Here is a 27,894-nt window from a genome sequence, read left to right on the forward strand (position 1 = left end):
AAATGAGAAGCTCAAATCATTACTCGGCTGAAACAAAAGAACCATCTGACGAATAGGAAATCAAACTTCCACTTGCTTTAAAAATGTAGGCATCAGGGGATCAGGCAGAGCAACAGTGCTAGTGGTGAGCATGGCTAGCAGTGAAGACATGCTTGGTCTCAGAGCTGGATCTTCCTGGATGCACAGCAGTGCAATGTGGATGCATCTCAATGCTTCATTCGAAGAATACCTATCTACTAGGATTTGATCAATGATTTTCAGCGCCATACCTTTATTCCAACAATGCCAAACCTGCTCAAGAATTGATTATTTGGAGTCATCTTCTCAGAATTTCGAAATTTAAATAACAAAAAAATTACTTTAAAGTCCTTACATGGCTAAGTAAGTCTAAGGGAGTCCCTGAAGCAACCACAGTACTATTGCAACAGCCAGCAAGGATCTCGAATACCAGCACACCAAAACTATACACATCGGATTTAGTGGAGAAGTTCCCATGTAAAGCATACTCTGGTGACATGTATCCACTGTAAATGATACCAATAAGAAAACAATATATTAAGCGAGGAGTAGGGATAGCTAACTCAAAATTTGGACAAAGAAGAAATCTACATACAATGTGCCGACAACTTGGCTTGTTATTCCTCTGGTTTGATCCATTTTGAAGAGCTTTGCGATGCCAAAGTCTGAAATTTTCGGTTCCAGGTTGATATCTAGTAAGATATTGCTAGCTTTCAGATCACGATGAATGATTCTGAAACCTGGATTTTCATGGAGATGAAGAAGCCCCCTACCAATGCCTTCAATGATTCTGTACCGTGTTCCCCATTCTAGTTGCTGGCGCCTAACGGAATCTTTTAATTGTCTTTCATAAATCCATCAATACCATGACAAAAGAATTAAAGGAATTATTGAAATCTAAAGATTTCAGAAAATAAGAATACCGGATAAGTACTTGTCAAGGCTTTTGTTAGGCAGGAATTCATAAACAAGCAGCTTCTCCTCGTCTTTCAGGCAACAACCTAACAATTTAACAAGGTTTTTATGCTGAAGCTTAGCCATTAAATCCACCTCATTTCTCAGTTGTTTTAATCCCTGCTTTGATGTTACCGATAGCCTCTTCACTGCTATTTCTAGCCCATCTTCAAGCACACCCTGTTCAGATTGAAGGCAGTAAGCGTAAACTTGTAAGTGTACTCAAACTGCATCAAGAGATTGACTGAATAAAGCAAAGCAAATCGAACAAAGAATTGCACCTTGTAAACAACTCCAAATCCGCCTTCTCCAAGCTTGTTTTCTTCTGAAAAATCCATTGTCGCAATTCTGATTGCATCCAGATCAATTAATGAGGATTCAATATTCGTTAAAGAATCTTGGCTATTCCCTGTAAAACAATGATCTGCTTGATTGAGTAAGAAAATCACATGAAAAAGGTCAAGTTTCTTACTGCTTGCCGATAGTGGAAGGCTTGAGATAATCAATGGCGGTATTGGCAACCTTCTCCTCATCTTTCCCGTAACAATAAGAAGGATTGTAAATAGAATGATCAATGCAAGAGATCCAGAAAGCACTCCCATAAGAATAGTCATGATTGGGCTCTTTTTTCGGCCTACACTCAAGCAAAACTTTATTGATCTATGTCTATAGAAGGACTGCAAGAATAGCTACAACAATAAGATGACACCAAACAAGTAAAGGTAATAGCTAACTAAATGTTTTGTCTGAGATAAATTTAAATCTCCTTTTCTAGTTAAATTAATCATTAAGAAGACAATAAGACACATTTTTGACTGTGAGACTAATCTTGAATTGGTAATTTGAATTGATTGCATAATTAGTGGCTTCATAATAGACATGAGTTAATTAGTGGAACAAATATAGAAGATATGATCATAGCATTAATTTTGAATTAAATATAGGAGATATGGCAATATCATTAATTTTGAATTTGAATCTTAAATTCAAATTCAAAATTCAAATATGTGTAATCAATTCAAATAGGCGCGAATTGATGACACTTAATTTTCTTGCCTTTATTATGTACGTTTCCTGTTTTGTTTCGGTATGTCTTAGTTAGTATAAAATTAGGTGTTGTGTTGCATTGTAAAACACCTAGACTTGTATTTTTTCACTCCTTCAAAATAATAAAAAGAGAATTCTCAAAAGTCCAATCTCATTTTTCGATTTGTCCTTTAGCGATCCAGTAAATTGGAACCAACACAATATTCATAGATTACATAGATTAAGATCTCCTACAAGCAATATTCATGTATAAACTGAAGTTTGAGTATCAGACATAAGATTTGTTTGGTATGCATGCAATTCCTCTCTTTTTTTTGGATTGGCAAACTCTGGATGCATGAAGTTATTAGAATTATATTATTATCATATTAAGTTATCATATGACAACTACTTATACTATTAATTCTTATAATAAATCTTGACCTTATTTATACTAATATCCTAGTTCAATTAAATAATAATTTGAGATTCTTATAGCTTCCAACTGTTTTTTTAGCGTCCTGGTTGAATAATTCCATCGATCTTATAAGGTCTTTACATGCTTGTCAAAAGTTGCCAAAGAACTGAAAAAGAATTCCTACTAGATATCCGAATTCATTTCATGTCAATAATTATCAATAAGATTTTTCAAATTATTTTCTTTAATATTTTTATTTTTTAATGAATTTTCAAATTAACCCACGCTTTTGGCTTAGTTTTGATACAGAGAGATTGTCATGTGGCCATACTTATTTCATATATTAATTACATGCAAAGATACATTGGAATCTCTTCAGCATTGACTGAAAATTCAGATTTTTTTTTCCTTCTATTAACAATGGATATTTTCAAGTTTGCATGGGACTGTGGTTCTTCATGGTTCGATGGGAAATAAGTAACTCATATTAAACTAATTTTAAGCTGAAATCTGATTCAGTCCATATTTGTAAACAAGTTTAGAAATAAAATGACGTGTGAATAATGTTAGTTCATGTTTGTTCTTTAATCAATTAGTCATTTCTTCAAATAAAACAACAACAACAAAAAATACTGTTCGTTCATAATTCTCATCAATTAATAGAGCGACCAAAAAGAAATTAATTTATGTATATCGAAAATATGCCTGTGCAAATCTTGAGATGACACGAAAATCAGGTAAGAAAGGTTCATGTTCGGTCATTCATCACGAAATCGTTGGAACCATGAAACTGATCAAAGGATACCAACAGACTGAGCCAACACCACGTTACCAGGCAATGCTATTTCAGCCAGCATCTATCTATAAAAAACAACATTTGATTGAAGACCATTCTATCAGTCGAAGTTTAATCAGTTAGCTAAGGGATTATCGGCCGACCGAATGAACACCAGGTGTCCCTTATGAATATGAAGCGTCATTAGAAGCAGTTACAGATGTGGAAAGACGCCAACGATGGTTACAACATAATTCATTAAGTTGGGGAGGGCGTGGGACTCCTATTAATCATTTGAAATAACCTTTAGTTAACCATTATACATGTCTTGCTGGTAATATGGACTATGTAAGGACAAAGTTATTTTTTTTTTTTAATTTCGTAAAAAGATACAATATTCGAAATAATATAACATTTAGAGAGAAAAAAGTATCACAAACAATAGAACTAATCGCAAAATAATAGTTTTAAGACTACATATACATCATGAGAGAATTTTTTCCTTGTCCAATTTGAGTAAGACATGATTTATCTTATTAAGAGGCGTCATTTCCTTATAAAACTACCTCTATAGTTAATTACATGTTAAGAGACACATAACTTAATAAACGTTTTGATTAAAATAGTGACTCTAATGCTTCTATGGATTTTTAAAGTTTAGCTTTTAAGATTGATCATTTGGTTATAATTGGGATTGATATAAATTTGAAAATTTTCTTTTTTTAAGCCAATTGAGAGATCATAGGGAGCACTGTATCCGAGAGACTTAGTGGTGCTCCAAATTATCCTATAATGTTACTTTATATTTTTAGATTGAGATTTAATTTTAATTTTTAGTTGATCATTTAATTAGAAATTTGAGATTTATAGCTCTATAACACAATATTGATAATAAGACCAAATTAATGAGATTTAAACTTTGGCCCTAACGAGCACTCCCCCGTCTTATTTGTTCCACTTTTTTTGGAATTAGAATAACTAGGGACCACTAGTTTCCTCTTCACATATCCTTAAACCAAGTAAAACAATCAAATTATGCTTTTAAGAAAAAATTTAATAACCTAACTCATGTTGTCAGAGGTATCATCCACTTTGTCCTGGCCATCACATACCATTTCATCCTCATGGTTTTAGCATTCTTAGTGTAACTTATTAGGAGATTACCCATCTTAGTAATGCAATTTTTTACGAAGTTAATTGCAAAATTTTTAAAAAGCTCACTCATTATGCCAAAAGTCAGTATAAGATTAATATAATAAGTTTATATTTATAATAGCCTAATTCTTATCATCCATTTATCCATAAGATTCCTTAAATATATAATAATTTTAGCGAAATCATTCTTATTATTCTTTAGACTCTTTCTCTCAGACATCTAAGACAAAAAAAAAATTATTTATGATTAGCTTTGCAATCAATACATGCTTCTTGAAAATGTATGTGCCGATTAAGTCTCCTCAATAAGAAACATAGAATTTCATACTAGAATCTACAATCCTAAACTATGTAAAAACCACAAGGATTCCACATCCCTTTATTTATTGCTCTCCTTAAGTAGTAATACAATTATTCTACCAAGAAATGTGTGGTAACATAATCATTCAACTTTTTAATTTCAAGGTCTCTAGATCATGATAAATTTTAACTATCAAATGATAAATTTGATAATAAATGAAATGTAGAAAGTTAACACATCAACTAAATCTCATGAAATTCAGAACATAAATTAGATTAACTTAAAAAACTTAATTCAAACACCAATTAAACAAAATTAGTTGCAATCCATTTACACAAACACAAAAGCAAACAACTTTATAACAAAGTATAGAAGAAAAGGGAAAAGAAAGACACCCGAACTATGCTTCACATAAGATCTCTTGCTCCATTGATTAATTTCTTCCAAAGTGCTCCTCACTCATCTTCTTACATTCCAACACTCCACACTCTTACCACACACTCACACATGCTCTCACAGTTTGGCAACAGTCTCCTAAAACCCTTACAACACATCATCACAAAACGTTTCTTCCCTCAATCCATGTCAATATTGTGAGTGTTAAATGAAAAGCGCATATGGTCATTTCGTGTTTATATGGCAGTGCCACATAACACATAGGCTCTCCCTTATAGAGTTGTAGCGCTTGTTTTGAAGTTATAGCACAATCTTCTTTAGATGTGGATGGTGTTCGTTAGTATCAATTTTTAATGTCACAAGTGGGGTGTCTGTTTAACTGACTTGAGATGATTTATTGTTCACTCATAGAGTTCTGTAGGCCAAGACTCCCATTTGTGACGTCCTGCTACGTGTTCGGTCACAAAACCAAAGTCTGTGATGACTCAGCCTTGCCCGAGAGAGTCCTCTGTTTGGTGGCGTCAGTTATGATATGGGATGTCTCTGGTATCCGTTCTAATGTATGAAGACCTTACTCCGACTATTCAGAGCATCCTATGGTCAAAGGAATCCGTCGAATATTCTCGTGGGTATTTTCGAAAATATTAGGGTTTAAATGTCATACTTGTGCGACATTTCAGAGAGACCATCGACAACAAATTTCTCAATGAACGACCGATAAAAACATTCATTTATGGAGTTATGGGGCCATATTTTAGTCACACTTGATCCCCCATAGCTTATAGATCGTCAAAATCCTTCGCCAAACCCTCAAGATAAAAATTGAGTTTTTTCAGTCAGAACTGTCGCTTATGTGCTAACCCCTTGGAGCATAGGCACCGGTCCCGACACCTAGGAGCTAGTCTAGGGAGCTATCCCCTTGGAGCTTCAAAATAGAGCCAACAGAAAATATGCGACACTCAAAAGCCAGTCCAAATTTTAGACCGGATTTTATCTCGCGAATTTCTTGATTTTGACACCGAACCCAGCCCTACGGCAACAAATATTGTAGGTTTCTTGTTCTTCAAGGAGATTTACACAGTGAGAGGCAAAAAGGATGAATGGAATACTCTATTATCTTCTTGGGGAAGGTTTTAGAAAGGCGAGAACACCATTTTTGAAGGGGGCTGGTGCAAAAGGCTTTTGGATCTCCCTTGGCTTCTCCTAGACACAACTCTTCAGTATTTTATTCTTTTTGGTGCTGAAACCATCTTCTTCCTTAGAGAGCTTAGAGCTTATTCTTTCTTGGAGCTAGGTATTTCTTTTGGAGGCCTTGATATAAAAAGCTTGGAAGAGAGATAAGAGGGAGGGCTTTACTTCCTACAGCCCTCTTACTCTTTTTCTTCCTCTTCTTCTTCATTTTCCACCAAGAAAATCTTATCTCCTCCTTAATTTCTTTCTTCCCCCACCATTCTTCGAGTGAATGTGAGGAGCTTTGCTTGGAGGAGTTGTGCTAAGAAAAACGTGTATGAGATTTCACTAGACGCATGCCCATACTTAATTAGAACTGTCACAACACTTAAAAAAAAATTTCAAACAAATCAAAATAAATATTTCAGAGGCTTTTATTTTATTCAAAGTTGTGATTTTAACACACCTTCTCGTATAGTTAGTGGATGTAAGCACTAGAATTCTCCAGAGTTGAATTTGGAGCCACGGTTGCATGTTTGGAACCCATGAATTGTGCTACGATTTCCTAAGTTATTCGCCTGCATAGTTGTAGATATAGTTTTTTTTTTAAGAAGCTCTGATATTCATTTTTTTATCTCTTTCACACCGCATTTCTACTGGGCTATCGTTATCATTTATAGTGCCTCCATTTATAGAATCACTGTAAGGTTTGCTGACTCTTTTTTTTTTTTTTTTTTTTTTTTTTTTTTGACAAATTTCAATGATGGTTGAGAAGTTTCAGACACAACGACGGTCTGTTTTTAAGGATGGTTGAGATGCAATGAGCCTTAGTAACATGTGTCGTGTCAACGATATGTCATTTTTATCATGCTTATTTGTTTTGATCATTGAAGTCCTTTTCATAAATAATTTTGATCCTCCGGGCGTGGTTTGGAACCATTTAAAGTAACGTCAAGGCATTTCATGTTTAATCTTGTAATTTCATATTCATCATTCACCATGTGAGTCACAACTAATCGATTCACATATGTGAAGGTTAACAGTCTGACATGTTGCAAAATTCCTTATTGTATAGAAGGATTCTAAGAGCACCTTTGAAGTGCACCGCCATTGTAGAGAGTTCCTCGATATGAGTTCATATTCCATACACGTACGTGTTAGTAGAACATTCTCATCAAACTTGATAAAAACTACTTGGCTATACCGCCAAACTCGACAAATTGCTCTATGAGGCAGAGAGAATAGAAGTTCTTGTGAGACTAATCTTGAATTGGTAATTTGAATTGATTGCATAATTAGTGGCTTCATAATAGGCATGAGTTAATTAGTGGAACAAATATAGAAGATATGATCATAGCATTAATTTTGAATTAAATATAGGAGATATGGCAATATCATTAATTTTGAATTTGAATCTTAAATTCAAATTCAAATTCAAAATTCAAATATGTGTAATCAATTCAAATAGGCGCGAATTGATGACACTTAATTTTCTTGCCTTTATTATGTACGTTTCCTGTTTTGTTTCGGTATGTCTTAGTTAGTATAAAATTAGGTGTTGTGTTGCATTGTAAAACACCTAGACTTGTATTTTTTCACTCCTTCAAAATAATAAAAAGTGAATTCCCAAAAGTCCAATCTCATTTTTCGATTTGTCCTTTAGCGATCCAGTAAATTGGAACCAACATTGACGCACCTCTGCTTAGGCTGGTAGCGTTCCAGTCATGAAGACTAGAACCAATAAAGCCCTTCCCCTCATCCGACGACATAGACGCAGGCGGAGGCGAAGCCAATATTGGCATAGAATAGAATTGCAGAGTGGAAAACCTAACCATGCAGCTCACCATTACCGTCTGGCCTCCAGTCGTTCCCGTGTGCAGCGAAAGCAAAGCCATATTCAGGCACTGCAAGCAGTCGCTGCTCTGAAGGTCCATCGTGCACCAAGCCATCCGATACATATTCGTTTCAGAACCCCAGTTATTCACAGCCGCAACCGCGTACCTAAACTCAGACTTGGCGGCCGCCGGCAAGATCTCTTTCATTAGGTCTTGGACTCTGTTGTCAAACACCGACGCGATCCCTACATTATAGAAGGTGGCGACCATTGTCATTTCAGGGATCCCGAAGAATCGATCATCGGAGTAGCGGAGGAAGCAATAGTCGTATCGTAATGCGGCTGAGCTGTTTCGGCCGCAGCCACCAAGTTGATCTTTGCCAGCCATGGCAGCGGCGTGACGGAGACAGCTGCCACATATTGTGGGGGAGGAGTCGATGTGACACTGCGCGAGACCAAAGACTTGGATAGATGCAGGGCTTCCGACGGTGTATGTTGAAAAGAAAGACGGAGAATTGGCAGTGGCGTTGGTGAGGTTGGAAAGGAGATGACGGAGGTTGGTCTCCAAGGAACTTAGGGATGTGTAGTTGTCGCCGGAGCAGTAGCTGAGGTTGGGTCTGCTTTGGGAATACGTTTCGCCGGCAAAGAAGAGAATAATGTAAAAGGAGACGAGGAGGAGGAGGAGCGAGCAGGGAAAGGTCTCGTTCATTTCTCTGTTGAGATTGAGAAGTATGAAATAACGGTTATTTGCACAATAGAAATAGTATGGAAATTAAAGATAACTGACTTTTAAAGGTACTGCAACAAAAATAAAAGAGCAAGAGCCGCGTCAAATTAAGCTGACGAACAGAGCTGTAAGATTCATTTCCTGACTTCATTTGAATAGAAAGACAGAGATTTTACAGATAGAATAGAATGTTTAGGCCAATTTTTCGTTTAAACCTGTTTGACGAGGATTATTAATGAAGATGTTTGACATGGCAGCACCACTGCGCCAAATTAAGCATTTGGGCTACTTTGTTGTAACTTTAATAACCGGGCCGGCAAGAATAGGTGGCTCCGTTGAAAGCTGAACAAATCATATGCATCTTAATATTCAGTGCAGCTTATAAACTTGAAAAGAGTAATAGTGAAACAATTAGAGTGAGACAAATAATAATTAAGTATATAGACATGTACTATTATGGGCGCACCTTGTTTTTATTAAGGTGGGGCCCACACTTCTTGAGATGTACCCACCATCAGTAGAAATTATTCCGTACAGACATCATAATTATCCGATCTACACCGTCGATCACCGCAATCAAAATTTAAAAAAAAAAAAGAAAAAATAGAGCCCCACCGAAATACATTTTTGCGGTGATCGACGATGGAGACCGGACACCGCATGCATCTCTGCATGCGGTGTCCGTATAGAATAATTTTTCCACTTGTGAGGACACTACCAAGGGAAAATCCAAGAAAGGTGCTTCACATTCAGGTAAACTAATTTAGGCTTTGTTTGGCGCAGCTGCAGCTTCTCAGCTTTTCAGTTACAGCTGTGCTGCCCCAGGAAGCAGCTGAGGGAAGTTGACTGTCTGTTTGGTGCAACTGTGTGAAACCAGCTCTGTTTGGTAAAACTGTTTAAAAGAAGAGTATAACAATCATATTTTTGGAACTTCAGTAGGCCCCCAAAGTGTTAACAACTTCTGTGTAAGAATAAGAACGCATATGGAACACAATTTTATGTATTTACATATCTAACACATATAGAACACAATTTTATGTATATATCTAATCAAGGGGCTCATAACACATATGGAACACAATTTTATGAATTTATCTTGCCTATCAGCATAAAGTAAAGACAACTGCATATATAACACTTAAACATTGCTACTTACAAGATTAGCACTGCAATGAATAGATTTAACCATAGGAAATATCATAGGAAATATGATGTTTTAAAAAAATTAAGGGCCTCTTACATATGCATATTACACATTTCTTATATATTTACATATCTAACACCTAAACATTCATATTTGCATGCATACCACACAAATCTTTAACATCATATCAAAATCACTGCCAAAGATTTATGTGGTATGCAAGCAAACATGATTGTTTAGGTGTTAGATTTGTAAATATATAAGAATTGTGTAATATGCATATGTATTTACCCCTTAATCAAATTAATTAATAGATCTTAAAGATCCAAAATCCAAAATTCGCCATCGAACCACATTCCAGTCGCCATAGGGAAGCATTTAAACCTTAACCATGCAGTAAGCCAAGCATAGTTCATAAATTCCTGAACATTTCTACTTACTCATTACTCCACTAGGCCCGAAATTGAACAAAATAAAACAGAGAAGAAACTATGATAAAACCTATAAATTTGAATACAGAAACAACCAATGTAGAAGTAGCATAATGATAAACCACAATGCTAGAAACAGTTGCAAAGGATTGATTAAAAGAAGGGGTATTCACATCCACACCACTCAATCCTTATGTACTTACATATCTAACACAAATTTACTTTTTACATTTATATCACCCAAATTTTTCACATCACATAAAAAATACCACCATTTAACTTTTAAAATGTGAAATACACCTTTCTATGTAAAAGGCAGTGTGCAGTCATCAAGTCGTTTCAGCGAAATTGCCCATTCTCAATACTCATGTTGGGAGAAGCAAAAGGCAATCCCCCAACACAAAAATCTAACTACTTTCAGCATTATCATTGGTGCTAAAAAAATATTGCAAGATATCGCAGTATCAAAAAAAGTAGCTCAATGGTTTTCATATAGTTCCCAGGTCTAAAACTAAAAAAAAAAGCAACGGAATAGGTAAATATGAAGTTGAATAAAAATCAGTGTAGCAATATTTTTATTAATATTCAACTAATAAATTATCAAATTCTTCATTCATAGACATACCATCTCATCAGTAATTCGTTCCCTCAGCTCTGCCATCTTGCTTGCACCTTCCCCATCTACTGTGAAGGCAATGGAAGTCTCGGTCTCTTCTTCTGTGAAAGACTGACCTAGCTGGTATTCAAATGCTTCCGAATGCACATTTTCTTCATCCTCTTCCGTCAAATGGAAGTCTATATCGCTACGGGAATGATGTCTTCTTATGTAATTATGAAGAGTCAGTGTAAGAAAGATAATATGTACCTGCTTCGAAAAATTGTAGGGAGGCATATCAAGGAGTATCACCCATTTCTTTTTCCAGACACCAAAAGTCCTCTCAATTACACCATGTAGAGATGAATGTCATTTATTAAACATTTACTTTCTTCCTTGTGTGACGTTACATACACGTGCGAAGTTTGGTATGTGATATCTCGGATCAGGAAACGACTTTAAATACCTTCGTTGCAATGGGTAACCAACATCAACCAAGTAATATTTGTCTAATAAATATAACAATTAGTATGGGAATTCAAATTATTTTTTGGGATCCAAAGTAATAATTGCCTAATAAATTGAACAATTCATATGAGTTCAAATCTCGAGCGTACCTGAAGGTGGATGTGGAAAGTTGCTATTGGGATCCCGTGTCGCAGATTTTAAAACTCAAATCCCGAGCGTACCTGAAGGTGGATGTGGAAAGTTGCTATTGGGATCCCGTGTCGCAGATTTTAAAACTCGACTGTCATGTGCGCTACCCTCCCAGCCAGCCATAACAAAAGTGAAACACATGTTAAAGTCGCAGACGGCCATGACATTTTGGGTAGGGCTACCACAACGACTGATAAATGTCACCAGATCACTATTTGGGATATGTGCGTCAACATGTGTTCCATCAATCACGCTAATGCAGTCTTGATGAGTAAATGTTAGGTTTGACATATCATTGCTTACGCTTAAAAAATTAACTATAATGCATCCGAGAGAATACCTTAAAAAAGGGCATATATCGTGAATCATTTGCTATCCTAGCGGGTATCTGCTCAAACTTATAATCTAAGGTTCTGATGACATGAGAGGACAAGCTAACAAGTGTGTTCAATCCGATTGAGAAATATCTGCTTATTGTTTCTGATGTGTGTTGAAATTGCTCTATTGCTTCTCGCATAGACTCATTTTGAGATAATATGAACAATGTTATTGCGAGCACCTCACGTGGATTGGTCCTCGAAGATTCATGAAGACTGTGAGATCCTACGAGTAAGTCCAGAAGATCGATAAATATTGTCTGACTCATTCAAAAAATATTAAAAAATCATGTTGGGTGCCCCGCAAGCAACTCTCCAACCTATTTGTCGCCAATATAAGAAGATATCATGCATGGCGACCGATCAATGTACGCGTTATAGACATATTGCCGTCAGAAACATCCCTCTCCGCTTTCTTCTGCGTGTATCCATGTGGGCATCCATCCGTCTTCTTCTATTTGCATCCATAGTGATGGGTATCCCTAAATGTTTCTCCTAAACAATTATAATTTATATGAGAGTTTGTGACAATAGAAAAAAAAGAAATATTTGCAAATAATTATGAAGGTACAAGAGAGTTCACAAGCACAACTCTAGAAAGAAAAAAATAGATAATTCAGTGCAAATGTTCTAGTGATGAAAAATATAAAAAATATCAATTGTTCAAACGATTATAGAAAAGTCGAATATATGTCACTCTGCGGGTGACAGGCATCTGCACAAAGAAATCCCTACAGACTGAGTCCTCTAGCAATTCTGCTGCGAACAGATACAACTCTTCATCTGCATAAATTTCGGCTGTAGCACTTATGATTTCAAGTGCCTCCGTGATTGTGCTTGAATGAGAAGCCTGAAATTCTGCTTTGAAACAAGAAACCGCCTCAGATAGCTCGTTTCTGAGGGAAGAAGCACCAGGTTTTCTTTTATCAACAACCCTCAGACGTTTGGAACGGGCAATTGTTTCATTTTTGTTCTAATATGGGCTAGGGACGTCAATGAAATCAACTGAAACTCCAAGGGTTCCCAAATTCACGGCATTACCAGTGAACCCTGTCTCGCTTGGGCTACATGCATAGTTCCTCGTTGCAACCACTCCCCCAAACATGCGGTCTAGGGTTTAGGGTTTCTCCTCCAATTCAAGCTCAATTCCAGAAAGCTTAAACTTTTTTTGTAGTAGGCACCACCTACACAAAAATTGATATACACCCAATTAGAACAAAATAGAATGTTACAAAATAAAGAAGTTTACAAACAAAGCTCACCGCAAGTCTTTCAACTCATCATTCCTTAAATGCATCAACTGTTCGCTTCACTGATCCCAACCAAGACCGGTAGCACCCCTTTTCAATTCCTTTCAAATTTTCCATTCCTTCTTCATTTGGTCTCACTTGTTCTTCATTTGCAACCTGTCATATTCTCTACCTGTATATTCCTTGAATTTTCTTATAAAATTTTGCCACCCTTCTTTATTGAAATGGGTCGTTGGCCTATTTCCCCGTTCAACTGTTTGCTTCACTGGCTATCAAATTTGAAGGCGTTCAATTGTTCACTTCATTTGCAACCTATATCAACTGTTCGCTTCACTGGCTGCCAAATTCGAAGAATCTCAGGCTCAAATAGAAGAAGAAGAATAAGATCCAAACTTCTACAGGAAGCAAGTGGTGTACCAAATATTGATATAATTTAACTTTCAAACCAAATATTAAAACAAAATATTGTCTAGCAAAAAGGACAAGAAATAATTATGTGGTTCAATAAATGACATATATCCACAAAAGGAAAGCCATGAATGTTATATAACACTATAACAGGAACCAAAAACAGAAACTACAGGTAATCAATTGTTGAAGGTAATCAAACTGCAACTAATACAATTGCTGCAACGTTACATATGAATGGACTGCTGCATCAAATACAAGCCACGGATGTGTCAGGTTATAAGATGCTACAACGGGAAAGCTAATTCCATGTAGCAAATCAAACTGCTGAAGCTAATCAAACTGCAGCTAGTTAAACTGCTGCCAATCGAAAGGAACAACTAATCAAACTGCAGCTAATATAGAAACTACTGCAATTTGCATCACAGAAACTGCTGCAAATTTGATCACAAAAATTGCAGCTAAACAGTAACTGCAGCTAATACCTTTGTCAATATGCTTCAAACCTACATCGAATTCCATCAAAAACTGCACCAAAGTCCATCACAAAAACTACAGCTAAACACCGTGTTCCAAATTTCAGCAAATCAAATTGATTAATATGTTTAGAAATGCATTTAGACATGAATATGTTTAGAAATGCATTTAGACATGTTTAGAAACATTAGATAGCCTGCACTTCCTTTCCCATTGCCACTACCTATACTAATGATAAATGGATGCTTCTTTTATCAGAGAGCAACAGAACCTCTTTCATTCAGTGGGAAAACCCAACTAACATACATTTCAACAAGTATAAAACTATAGGGAAGTGCTTAGATAAACTTTAATTTGTACCCAAATAATTTTTGTTGTCATAGGCTTCACTTCCCCTCAAGCTTATTCATTCACCAGTATACTACAGAATCTCATAAGTTTCATACTATGAAAAGATTTTTTCCCCTGTTTAATGTTTGAAGATGATAAAGAAAATTTCTTGCTTGGACCTCCATAATGAAAACATTCCCATGCAAACTAATGAAAAAAATTTCATCAATTTAGGCAAAAATGATGATGTGAAATATCAGACTAAAGAAAAGGAAACATTTTTAAGGATCACTACTCATACTACTTATCTCAACTAGGCTATGCCCAAAAACCAGTAAAGTACTCATATATCTTAGCAAAAATTAAGAAAAAAATTATTGCTTGCATCTCCACTTCCCAAAAAAACCTCCAGAGAAAAGGAAACTTACCAAGGATCGCAGCTAGTGAAATCGAAAGGATACCTTACGATCAGGAAAGAAAATTAAAGGAAGAAGGTTTGATCTCCTATAGGGTAACGAACCAAAAAGGATTCCAGCAAGCGAGAAGGCGAGGGAGATAAGGGGTACCTCTGGAATTCTTAGGGCAATGAGGGACGCGGGGCTATACCCGTGTCAAAGCCATATAAGGATTTATCAGACGCGGACGAGATGCGACAGATATAAGCTCCGCAAATGTGATTAATAAACATGGCAGCGACATTTTGAAAATGTCGTCGCACCCCAATAAGCTTCCTAAAATGGGCCCTAGGTCAAGTGTATAATCCTCAATCAAACTCTGCTCTACGGGACTAATTTCACAACATTTTTGAGATTCACTTCTACAAATTAGGTCCACTAAATCCAACCTATAACATGAATCCTCATTAAAATCATAAGATAATTTCATATATTTTAATACATTAAAAGTAATCTCCTCATCATTCACCCTTATAGTCAAGTCTCCCTTTTGCACATCAATCATCACCCTCTAAGTGGCTAAGCATAGTCTATCTAAGATGAAGTGTTCTCTTTATCTTCCTTCATTTCTAATACAATGAAATTAACATGGAAGATAAACTTATCCATCTTAACTAAAGGTCTGTTTAGGGCAGTTGCAGCTTATTGAATAATCTGCTGATAAGCTGATTAAAAAAAATCTGCTAATAAGCTAAGTGTAGTACCTATTAAAATTTGTTATCTTTTTGGAAAAGTGAGACCACTACCAGAAAGCTGTCACAGCACCTATCTACACCGCACCTAGATAGGTGCACTGTGAAAACATTGTTTTCAGCATTTTTAAAATGCATGAGCTGTCAAAATGCAGTTTACCTAAACAGGACAGGTGCATTTTCAAAACGCCATTGCACCAAATAAGCTGCCCCAAACGGTCCGTAAGACATCCTCTATAACCCCTTTAGGTAACTAATAGATCAATCAGCAAGTTTAAAGGTCACCGTAGTAGGAAACACTTCCCCTAGTTCTAATATCATAAAAATAGATAATGACATGAGGTTAATACTAGCACTTATGTCGCACAACCTTCCCAAATAACCTTTCACCAATTGCACAAGGAATGATAAAGCTACCAGGGTATTTAACTTTTTAAGGGAGCTTTTTTTTTATGAAAGCACTGCACTACTCAGTAAGTGCTACTGTCTTAAAATCACGAAATTTCCTCTTCTTATCTTGAATACCCTTCATGAACTTCACATAACTGAACACTTGTTTCAATGCCTCAACAAAATAGATATTAATTGTCAACTTCTTAAATATTTTCAAAATAAAGAAAATAATTTATCCAATTTTCGTTTCTAGAGTCTCTGTAGAAATGGTGGGGGTGGTCTTTCCATGTTATTCTTAGTGGGCGTGTCTGGTCTTCCTAAATCTTTAAAAGAGTCTTCTATAGATCTTTTTGGCTCATGGTTCCCGTCTACCACCTCTGGCTCTTTTCTATTCACTTCTTCCAACTCTCTTCCACTTCTCAACTTAATGGCTTTGACATGTTCATTAATCTTCTCCTTTGAATTAACTTTAGTGTTACTTGGAAGAGTTTCTTGGGGTCAATTACTAATAGAGTTCACTATTTTTCTCAGTTAGTTTTCTTTATTCCGGATAGCTGCACCTTGACTTTGCAGTTGTCTCCCCATCTAAAATACAACTTCCTCAAATGACAACTTTTTTTTTATAAATTATTGGTTTGCATTAAAGTCGGGTTAATAAAAAGGTCTCAAGTTGGCCCACCTTGATTATTTGGATTTCCAAAAGGATTATATTGATTATTTACCCATTAATGATTTTCTGCACATTGATTACTATTTCACTAAAATTTGGGAAATTCTTCCAACTAGGATTATAAAAATTGGAATACAGGTTGTTCGCCCTATTATTGATAGTATTCAAGGTCTTGAGAGATGAAGCATTCACATTAGCCAATAGTCCAAATAAATTATCCTCTATTACTGGTGGTCCTTGTGGTTGGTTTATCCCCAACTGATCAAGCTTCCTAGATATAACAGCAACTTGAGAAGTCAGATTTAACAAAACAACTGTGTCATGTACACTGGATACCTTTCTAGTGTTCACTCTATTAGAAGGCCAATAAAAATTATTGGTTGTTAACTTTTCAATTAAAAATAGGCCTCATCAAAGGGTTTCAACATATGCAAACCACCTGCGGCAGCGTCTATAATCAACCTAAGAGATCCTGCTAACTCGTTATAAAATGTTTGAATTATCAATTAATCAGGCAACATAAGGTGGGGGCACTTCCTAAGAATTTTCTTGAATCTTTCCCAAGCTTCATAGATAGATTCACCTTCATGTTGGCAAAAGAGGTTATATCTTTCCTAAATTTGATAGTTTTCGAAGGTGGAAAATACTTTGCTAAGAATTTCTAAGCTAATTCACTCATGTCCTAATTGATTGTGGGGCTAGCAAATTTAATCATATTTTAGTTTTATCCCTCAAAGAGAAAGGAAAAAACCTTAATCTCACAGTATCTTTGGAGACACCATTATAGCAAAATGTGGCGCAAACTTCTGAAAAACTCGCTAAGTGTAAGTTTGGACTTCGATCGGTGTTCCCCTAAATTGATTATTCTGTACCATTTGGATAGTAGCAGGATACAATTCGAAAGTATTGGCTTCTATGGCAGGGGTATGTATACTAAGATTGATTTCATCTATCGTAGGGTTAGCATAGTCCTTTAATGGTCTAGACATATCCTAATGTTCATTAGTTTCTTGGTTATTCTGCGGATTATTCGTCATCTCTCCTAAAAGTTATTAAACTCTTTCTTATTTTTGAATTTTATTTACAGTTTTTTCTAGTTTGAAATTGTAAGGTTCAAGTCCAGAAGGCCTTGAACTACAAATATACTAATTAGATACCACTTATTCTAATAAAAAACATGAGATAATTAAAAATAAATAAATAACTCAAATAAATTACTAATTCAAAAACAATACACAATCAACAAATTTTTAAAACATAATATTTTTACTTTTTTGCATGTAAAGAAACAAAAATAATTCAACAAGAAATAGTGAACAATACAGTTTTTCAAATCTTAGATTGAAAAGTTCAACTAAAATTATCTTAATTTAAGTTCATTGTCACTTTTCTGCAACATCACCAAAAACTTGACATGCACCGAGTGCTACAAAGTATAGCCGGATCACACAAGTATACGTGGCGTATCAATAGTACCGGCATTCGAGTCTGGATTATCGATCTCAAAGGAAACGAGATGAAGTCTAACAAAAAAAGTTATAGCCTTCAGTTATCAGTCCTAGCCCAAAATTTTAATTTGATTTAAGTTTGGCAATCTGCCAGAATTGCTCTTCACTGCCTGTGGAGAAGTAAATTTAGAACAGAAGTGAAGTAGAAGCCTAAAAACATCACTAGTTCTTTTCTACTTCGTCTCCTCAATTTTTATATTATCTCCCCCATGATGGCCATGATCTCCCATGATCTGGAAATCTGAACTGCTCCAATTGCAAAATTTATTTTTGGGCACCTAGGTGCCCAGGGACCTGCACCTATGCATCAATCTCTCTATTTGGAAATATCCATCGAGCGCCTAAGCGCACAAGTATGTGTTGTCTAAGCACCTGTGTCACGAAACCTAAGCGCCCTTAGCTGGCGCCACAACACCATGCTATCGGGTTGTGGTTGGATTCTGAACAGGTTCTGGTGTCTAGGCGGTAATGTCTAGATACCTAAGTGCCTAGTAGCTAATTTTGTCTCCAATCTTCATTTAGTTCCACTTTGATTTTTGATTTCCATGACCTGCTGCAACCTACAAAATCAACATAAAAAAACTTCCTTAAATATGCAATTTTCATTAATTAAATTATATAAATGAAAATAACATTATTTTCCAAATTATCAACATATCAATATCTGCTAAGAATAAGGAATACCTTAAACTATTAAAAACTCAATTTAGCAGGGAGTTTGTGACGATTGATTTTGGAGTTCCAATTAAAATTCTTTGCATAAATATTATTCAAAAAATACGAAAAAGGCAAGTTATTTTTAAGTCAAAAAGAGTACAATGAGAAAATTTTTTATGGGTATACTATGCAGAATGTCAAACCTGTTTGTACTCCATTAACTGCGTATTTAGAATCTCATTAGCTTTATATTTAGAATCAGATGATAATATGTGTCTTGAGTTTTATATTCTAGTGTAGTGGGTTCTCTAATGAATGCTATGACATGTTCTCGTCCAAATTTATGATATGTAGTTAGTACAGTTAGCAAATATATGAGTAATTCATGTAAATAACATTGGAAAGTAGTTTAGTGGATCCTCAAGTATCTATGTGGATTAAAATATGCTTGTTTGTGCTTTTGGGAGGACTGCAGATAGAGTCATAGGTTATATTGATTCAGAGTTGTTGGAGATCTGGATAGAAATAAAAAATTACATAGAAGATACGTGTTTACATTGATCGTTGTGTGATAAGATGGAAGTCTACTTGACAGACAACAATGACACTATATACAACAGAAATTGAGTTTATGTAATTACTGAAGTTTGTAAAGAAGTTATCTGGTTGAAATGTCTATTTGAAGAACTCATCGAAGTTTTGAAGATCACCAAACTAATGTGTGGTAGCAGATTGTTTGTTATTTCAATAGAGATTAGATGTTTCATGTGAGAAAACAAACACATTGATGTTCGTTATCACTTTTGTTTCTGAAGTTATTACTTGTGGTCATATTATTGAAAGCAATATTAGTATCCATAATAATTCTGCAAATATGATAACAAAGACAACTCCGAATAGCCATGTTTGAGCATTCCTTAAACTTGTTTTGTATTCATCCTTGAGCATTAGACTTTTGTGGAAGAGATGGAGAAAGTTCTATTATATATATTTAAAAATTCTTGTCAAGGTGGAGAATGCTAAATTTATGGCCCAAATTTTGTGAGTCCCGCATTTCATCTCATAAAAACATTATGATCACGCGGATTGAAGTTTTTAACTAAAATTGTGTGTGAATTAAACTTCAGAAGAAAAATATGAGCATATGAATTGAAGATTTTGACGGTTTGAATAATCTTATAATAGTTTAAAGATTGCTATCTGTATATTATTTTGTTGACTCCTTTTAATTATTTCATTTAAATCGTACATGCTAAGACTAAAAATATCCCCATATTATTGTCCAGGGCACTCCATTTTCTTTGCTTAAGCTTTATGTTGGCCAAAATTCTTCACTTATAATTTCAAATTTTATATACTAAAATCTCCTCTTCTCCACGTGGTTTCTCCCAATTTGGATTTACCACATAAAATTTATTTGTTTTATTTTAATTATTTTATTTTTTGTTTCATCAGTTCAATATCAAATTATATTAGTATCAAGGAAATTTTTTATGTCGGCATAAATTAGAGGGATAATGAATTTCAATGATTTGTAGCAGCAAAACCTGCTCGTATAGGAGGCGGAGTTGGGTCTGGATTACAGTAATCTCTCCTGCCTTGCAAGCTACACATTTTAATCTTCCATATTCACCAACAACTCACCATACATTCCACCCTGACTCAGAAACTACTCGAGAGGAGAAGCAGGGCTCAATAATCTAAAGCTCCCACTAGAACTACTCAAGAAATCACTAGTCGACAAAGTCCCACGCCGGTCCGAATAATCGCTCCTAGGCATATCAATCTCCGAGCTATGCGCTACAATAACTTGCAGTCGCTGTAGAAACTCAGGCATTGAAGGAACTGGAAGCGAGACAAAAGAGTGTCTGCTAAGCATCACCGCCAACGAATTCATGCTCGGCCTCTCTATAGGATCTTCCTGTACGCATAGCAATCCTATTTGGATGCATCTCAACACCTCTTCCGGCGGATATTCATTGCCAAGCGTATGATCCACTAGCTGCAGCGCCGTTCCTTGGTTCCAGTGTTGCCAAACCTTCATAACGAATGGTCCATCACGGAGTTAGAACTTATTGCACTAATTAAATACAGTATCCATCAAAGCAGAAGATTTGAAGGCTTACATAGCTTAGAAAATCTAGGTTGTTCCTTGCACTTAAGAAACAACTGCTACTACGGCCTGTGATAATCTCCAGTACAAGCACGCCATAACTGAATACATCAGACTTAGTTGAGAAGAGTCCGCGGAATGCATATTCTGGAGACATATATCCACTGCGGCGTAGTGAGGAAGGAGAAGTAAAGTGTGAGAATTTTTAGAGATTGGATAAATTTGCAAGAGAAAAAAGTGGAGTACTCACTATGTACCAGCGATGCGAGTAGTGTTGCCATCTTGTTCTTCAATGCCGGAAAGTTTTGCGAGTCCAAAGTCTGAGATTTTTGGGTTCATGTCGGCATCAAGCAGGATGTTGCTTGCTTTCACATCTCGATGAATGATTCTGAAACGCGAATCTTCGTGGAGATAAAGAAGGCCACGGCAGATCCCCTCAATGATCTTGTACCGTGTAGGCCAATCCAGTTGTATTTGCCTGTCCGGATCTGCATTTTTTTTTTAGTTTCATTCAATATTAGCTGATTTATTACATAAAAGAAGAGCTAAAATGAATATTGAAATAATTATAAGAAGGGTAAAAAATGATTCGGATCGTCTCCAATTCCCATGAACTTTTTCTAATATAGATGCTTAGTTCATTCCAAAAGGCAGAAAACTATTCAGTAATTCAACATTGTCTTGAGGACTTCGTTGGAATGAACAATAGTTTAATATCAATTGATTGTGAAGTTGGAAAATTGCTCCTTACCAATTCAATTCATTGCCATGGAAATTGAATAGAATCCGATTATATAAACAATATTGATCATTCGTAACTTTCAAATTAATGACATGAGAATAACAAATTGTTTTACTCCGTCTCTCTCTCTCTCACACACACACACATAATATTTATTTATTATTTATTTTTAAAGGAATGGCCTAGGCTACTATACGAGCCTCTAATCACTCCTAATGTGCCTAACAATTCGGGTTTCACCTTCTTTAACGCCCACTGTGTCAGAGGGGATTCGAACCCCCAACCTGAAGGATTTTATACCATGGATGTCAACCAGTGGGCCGGAGTACGCGGCACACACACACACACACACACACCAGAAAGAGTTACAATCGCTCACCAGAAATCAAACAATGAAAATAAAAATAGAGGAGGAATCCATTACGGATTTCTTAAATACGGCTTAATGAGTTACAATCGGAGCAATAGCTCAGCACTTGAAGAAAGAATCCTTCAAAAGCCATCTTTCTCATTATGGATCAATATAACTAAAGCTAAATATAAGAGTTACATCCAACTATTAAGACTAATGACAGAAGACTGAACCAAGTTATGCACGATGACGACTATCATTAGAGGGTTATTCATTAAAGGAAAAAAAACAAATCAAAAAAGAACTTCAAGCTAGATGAATTAAGTAGGGAGTATATAGAAGGAGGTCAACGTAAAAGCATTGGAGATTCTAACCAGAGTTAAATGTTACATTGTACTTTCGGAACTGTAGTAAAGACACAAATTACTTAATTTGTGAGATAGAAATTAAATACAGTCAATAAGCTTGTAAAATTGAATGAGAACATGTTGTTGATATAGTACTCACAAAACTAAGGTTAAGGACGAATTAAATGAAATATAAAGAAGTTGTTTTGTCGACCTCAAATTTTTTAATGACAACAAAGAATAATTTTAAAAAATGTGTAAAATGTACTTTTCATATGTCATTTGCTTGTCATTTCAAAATTTTTATATTAAATTAGAAAAAAAAATTAAAATATTTTACGTACGATAACATGCCACTTTAAAACTAATGACATATATGGATCTCCATGATTGAAGGCTACATTTTTAAATGGATGGATCTCCAATAACTTTTGAGAAAAGTTACTAAAGGGTACATTTTTTAAGATAGATTTTCTGTTTAGCAGCTGATTAAAAAAAAGACCTATTCCAAATACAAATTATGAAAGACCTCAAAGTTCCTTGATAAAAAAAATGTATTTTAAAAAAAAAATTAAGGATTTTTAATTTTTAATTTTCTGTTGAAGAATTTAGAATTGACTATTTAGAAATCACTGTTTATACAGTTTTAATGAAATATTTTAATCAATTTTATAGGATTTTTTTATAGTAATTAATATCCTTAAGTTTCTTAGGTAATACTAATTGTGGTTGAGAGATCAATCATAATTATTATTACAAGCTCTATAGCTCAACATTCATTGTACTAATTATAAAATATGGACTTGAATTAGAAGAATTTAAGAAACTCTAATGTGGTTTGTTTGCTAATTCTGCCCCACTTATGGTGTGCTTATCTCAAGCTCCTTTGGCATTTTTTTTTGTTAGAAAATTTATGGTGGTAGAATGAAAAATTACATTCTAGTTTTACACAAAAATCTTGTAGATAGATAAATTAAAGAAAATAATAATAAACAAGATAAAAAAAATATTTAAGAGATAATTTCACAAGTAAGAAAATCTTGGGGCCATGTTTAAGAGAAATAATCCACTTTCTTCGTTGAAATACAAACGTAGATTCTTCTCATTAATTGGTGAACATGAGATTATAAAATAATGTACTACGCTGCAATGTGTTCTCTTGTTACTATCATGAAAAAGTGTAATGTTAAAAGACATTTGTGTTAGTTAGGTGATAGGTGTAAAAATATGATGGTTGGATGACAATGATCAAGAAAAGATGCTTAGATAATGAAGATTAACTGATGATTGTGGTCAAACAATGATTCCTTCAGTAACGAAAATAGGATGAAAGCACTAACGTGATAACAACCATATGACAGCGTTTGGGCGATAACAGTCAGATTAACGACTGTGGCCAAATGTTGTCGATGGAGCAATGTGTTGTGGGTCTCTTCCACGTGAATGTTTGCACTATGAATTTTGGGGAAACCAAAGATTGATTTCATTTTATGAAAAAAATGGGGATATTTTAACATTGAATTCCCTATTTATTTGTCCCTCCCTCCCTCCCTTCCACTCAGCATGGGTCACGAACACAGTCGACATTGAAAGGAAACATATCCGGAGGAAGAACAAAGAAGTTCAAGAACCAAATCGGTCTCTCGATCAATGAAATTTGGACGACAGAGAACTAAAGGCCAACTGATCTTCTTATTTTACAATTCGCATCTTCTATTTTTAAATTCGGTGAGATTACCAAACTCTTATGTTTATAAAATTTATGTAGACTACTGACTCAGTGTTGATTGAATATTGGTTTCCTCTAGTAGTGTTCTGGAGAAGAATATTATATACCCATTAAGTTGATTAGTAGACATGTTTAAGTGGTCTACGAGACTCATAGCTTTTATTCTTATTGAGGGGTTTCCATTCTAAAAATTTGGTGTTGTTTATTCTCGGTATTTGTTCGTACAATTTCATTGTATGTGTGCTCATGGTGTAGTGTCTTTTTGGCTTGCTTATCCAACATGATGGTAGCCAAATGATGATGATCAAGCAAAGCTCTAAAGTTCTTCAGATTCCTTCATTTGCAAAAAACTTCATTGGACGACAGTGTTAATTTCTATAATTATAAAAAATCATTTTAATATTTTTTGTTTTAATGGTAGTGAAGTTCAATGATTTTGGACTTATTTTATTTTTCTCGTCGAGCGTTTGATTTAATTAAAAATATGTAAGATTTGGAGACAATTTAATTCGTCAATTAATTTTATAAAAATTCCATCAATATTTTAGGTGCTTAACTTAAATTGAAACACTTTTTGACATTGTTGGATTCTCGAACTCTAGACTTTCAATTCAACCATAAACTTGTTAGCATTACAATTTGAATGACATTGAATTTAAATATGGAAGTTATATTATAAAAAAAAAAACACCAAGATTCGTGTCTAATCAAGAGGATAATTTAGTAAGTATATAACATACTATCTTTAAAAAAATAAAAAAAATAAAGGTTATCGGAAGTGTGAAAAAAAAGAGACCATGATAGAGAAAAAAAATGAAATTACTCTCTCTTTAACATTTTCTTACTATGTATAATTATCTTGGCATGTTAAAAGTGTTGGCGCGTATGAAGCTTGAAAATCAAAATTTTGGCTCTTATCTATTACAATCCAAACAAAATTCTTGGCTAGTTGAGCCCATATCAATTTTGATTAACGCTTTGATCAAATTAGCACACGATCAGATCAAATACGAAAATTGTATTTGCTTATTTATATCAAGGCAAAAGTATTGTTAAAAACATAAAAAAAAATTGAAGAAATATGCTATGATATAAGAAGTATGCATTCAGGAGAATCGAGACAAAAGCACCAGCTTGGCAAATAAGAAATAGATAAACTATTAATAATAAGTGAGACAGATGTTGCTTTTAATATATGGTATTAATAGGAAAGGATAAATTTTCTATGCATTAATTGAATCGAACATGAAAACTAAAATACTTTGAGAACAGCCCTTCAAATATTCAACTATAATATGGGACCAGTGTTACCCATAATTGCGTAAACAATATTAATATACCATGCAAAAGGATTAAAACAAAATGAAATCTTTCATAAGAAAATGTAACTTATTGATCCCGTTCGAACATTTGACTTATCCTTTTGATGTGGTAATATAGGAAATTATGATTGAAGCTCTTAAAAATAATTAAAAGAGGGCGCTAACGACAACTTTAAAGGAAATACTGCCAAAGATTAATGCTTAAAGAAAAAAAGGCTATGGACAACACTGCCGCAAAGAACAGCAAGTTGAAATTAAATATAAAATTTTTACCATTAGCTCATCTTAATTTGCATTAGTTTTATTGTTGATTCAAGGCCAGACCATTGACCCATGGCTCAAATTAAATTGAGCCGGCGCACCGTGCCGATAGGCTGAAGCATTTTTCTATTCCAAATAGGAAATTTAGGCATTAATTATAGTATAAAACTTACCGAACAATAATTTGTCCAAACTCTTATTGGGGAGGTATTCGTACACAAGCAGCTTCTCGCCCTCTTCCAAGCAACAACCCACCAATCTGACCAGGTTCTTATGCTGAAGCTTTGCTATGAAAACCACCTCATTTCTCATCTCCAATATCCCCTGCCCTGAGCTCCTTGATAACCTTTTTACTGCTATTTCCTGCCCGCCTCTTAGAACCCCCTGCCCAAAATTAAATCAAAGAAAGACAATCATTATGAAAACAAATTTGTATGACCAAGGAAATCAGCCAGGATCATACCATATAAACGGGTCCAAATCCACCTTCTCCCAGCCTATTAGCTTCAGAAAAATTATTTGTGGCGGATCTAATAGTGGCTAGATCAAGCGACATTATTGCAACACTGCTTAAATCGTCATTTTCTCCATACCCTAAAAATTTAGAAAGGATAAGATTAGATGCTGTTAATGATTATAATAAGTCCATTAACACATAAGAGGAGTATAAAAGAAACATTACTGGGTGACAACACCATTGGCTTCTTCCTCCTTCGTCTTATTAAGAAAATAAAGATTGCCGAGAGAAACAAGAACGCAACTGCTCCAGTGGTCCCAGCAATAATGATATTTTTTGTCTTATTGCTTCTTCGACCTGCAAAGCAATTGATAGAACTGCATAAAATACTGATTAATTTCATTTGGGAGAAAGATGATATAAAGCTGCAAATTAAATTAGTTGCAAAATGCATTTTATAAATTATGTTTTAATTAATGTCTCTAATTCGACGTTCAGAAGAACCCGTCCAGGTAAAGTTAGCAGAAATACCTATATTGCATGCATGATTCTTAATCAGGATGTGATAAATCACGAACTAATCCAGGTAATGTTAGCAGTAATACCTATATTGCATGCATGATTCTTAATCAGGATGTGATAAATCACGAACTAACTATGATAGCCAAAGGAATTCTTTATATCAAGTTAGAATAGAAATTTCTTAAAACCAGATTACCAAATGCCCTGCCAAAAAAATTGTTCATTTCATATAAAAAAGTGAAATCTAATATAAGCTGCAAATTAAATGCTAACAATTCTGTTTTACAGTGTATTTTATTTTCTAGATAAATTCGAAGTACTTAAAAATTCATTATATATTTAATGTAAGCAATCATGATCGATCAACTCACCCGTCCCACTGCCGATCTTACTACCATCCCCGCCATCGGAAAAGGGAGACGGAGTTGGCGTTGGCGTCACCATCGGCTGCGGAAAGAACATATAAGTCTCGAACCTCACGGCGCAGCTCACGGTTTCCACCTCTGCTCCAACCTTCGTCATGACGAGCACCCGCATAGCCCAATTGAGACATTGCAAGCAATCGGAGCTAGAGAGGTCCCTCGTGCACCAGGCCATTCCGTACACATCCCTCTGCGTGGAGCTGTTTGTGGCGAATCTCGACTCGGCCACGGCAGCTGCGTTGGAGACCTCCTGCATCAGCCGCTCTACCCGGCCGGAAAATACTTCGGGATTTGATGGGTTTTCGACTTCGTATCTCCCCTCAAGAGGGGTGAGCATTGGGATGCCGAAGAAGCGATTGTCGGAGTAGCGGAGGAGACAGAAGTCGTTACGGATGGCGGCAGACTTGTTGAGGCCGCAGACACCAGCAATAAGAGTGGAAGATGCGCGGGATAGGCAGGTAGAACAAAGATCTTTGGAAATATCAGGACGGCACTGAGCGAGGCCGAAAATCTGAGAGGAGGAGGAGTTGCCGGCAGCGGCGGTGGAGTAGAGAGACGGTGAGTTGGGGGCGGAGCTGGTGAAGTCAACGAGGATGCGATGGATGTTGGAAGAGTATGGGCTTGAAGAGTTATAGTTGGCACCAAAGCAATAGGTGAGGAGGGTGGTGCTCTGTGAAGAAGCTTTGGTTGAGAGAAAGAAGATGATTTGGAGAGCGGAGAGGAGGACGGAGAAGAGTGACTGCATGGCGGGTATGGATACCGTGGAGGTATTCAGTTGTAACTTAATGTACTCCTTGGCCAAGGAGACA

At 35.4% G+C, this 27,894-nt stretch overlaps 1 protein-coding gene across 1 annotated transcript; it reads right to left on the reverse strand.

The window, feature by feature from the left end:
* Window positions 1-27,894, reverse strand: LOC110031140. The gene is made up of 18 exons (XM_020734206.1): window positions 27,035-27,894; window positions 26,367-26,498; window positions 26,148-26,278; window positions 25,858-26,068; window positions 21,182-21,419; window positions 20,945-21,095; window positions 20,492-20,856; window positions 16,846-16,924; window positions 14,027-14,164; window positions 12,676-12,951; window positions 10,975-11,214; window positions 7,910-8,801; window positions 1,445-1,606; window positions 1,254-1,381; window positions 942-1,152; window positions 614-851; window positions 374-524; window positions 1-291 (listed from the first exon to the last, which is right to left on the reverse strand). The coding sequence occupies exons 1-18, from the start codon at window positions 27,828-27,830 to the stop codon at window positions 61-63; spliced, it is 4,770 nt and encodes a 1,589-aa protein (XP_020589865.1). The 5' UTR covers window positions 27,831-27,894; the 3' UTR covers window positions 1-60.

The sequence above is a fragment of the Phalaenopsis equestris genome, unplaced genomic scaffold (genome assembly GCF_001263595.1).
Source record: "Phalaenopsis equestris unplaced genomic scaffold, ASM126359v1 Scaffold000777, whole genome shotgun sequence".
Taxonomy (NCBI): Eukaryota; Viridiplantae; Streptophyta; class Magnoliopsida; order Asparagales; family Orchidaceae; genus Phalaenopsis; species Phalaenopsis equestris.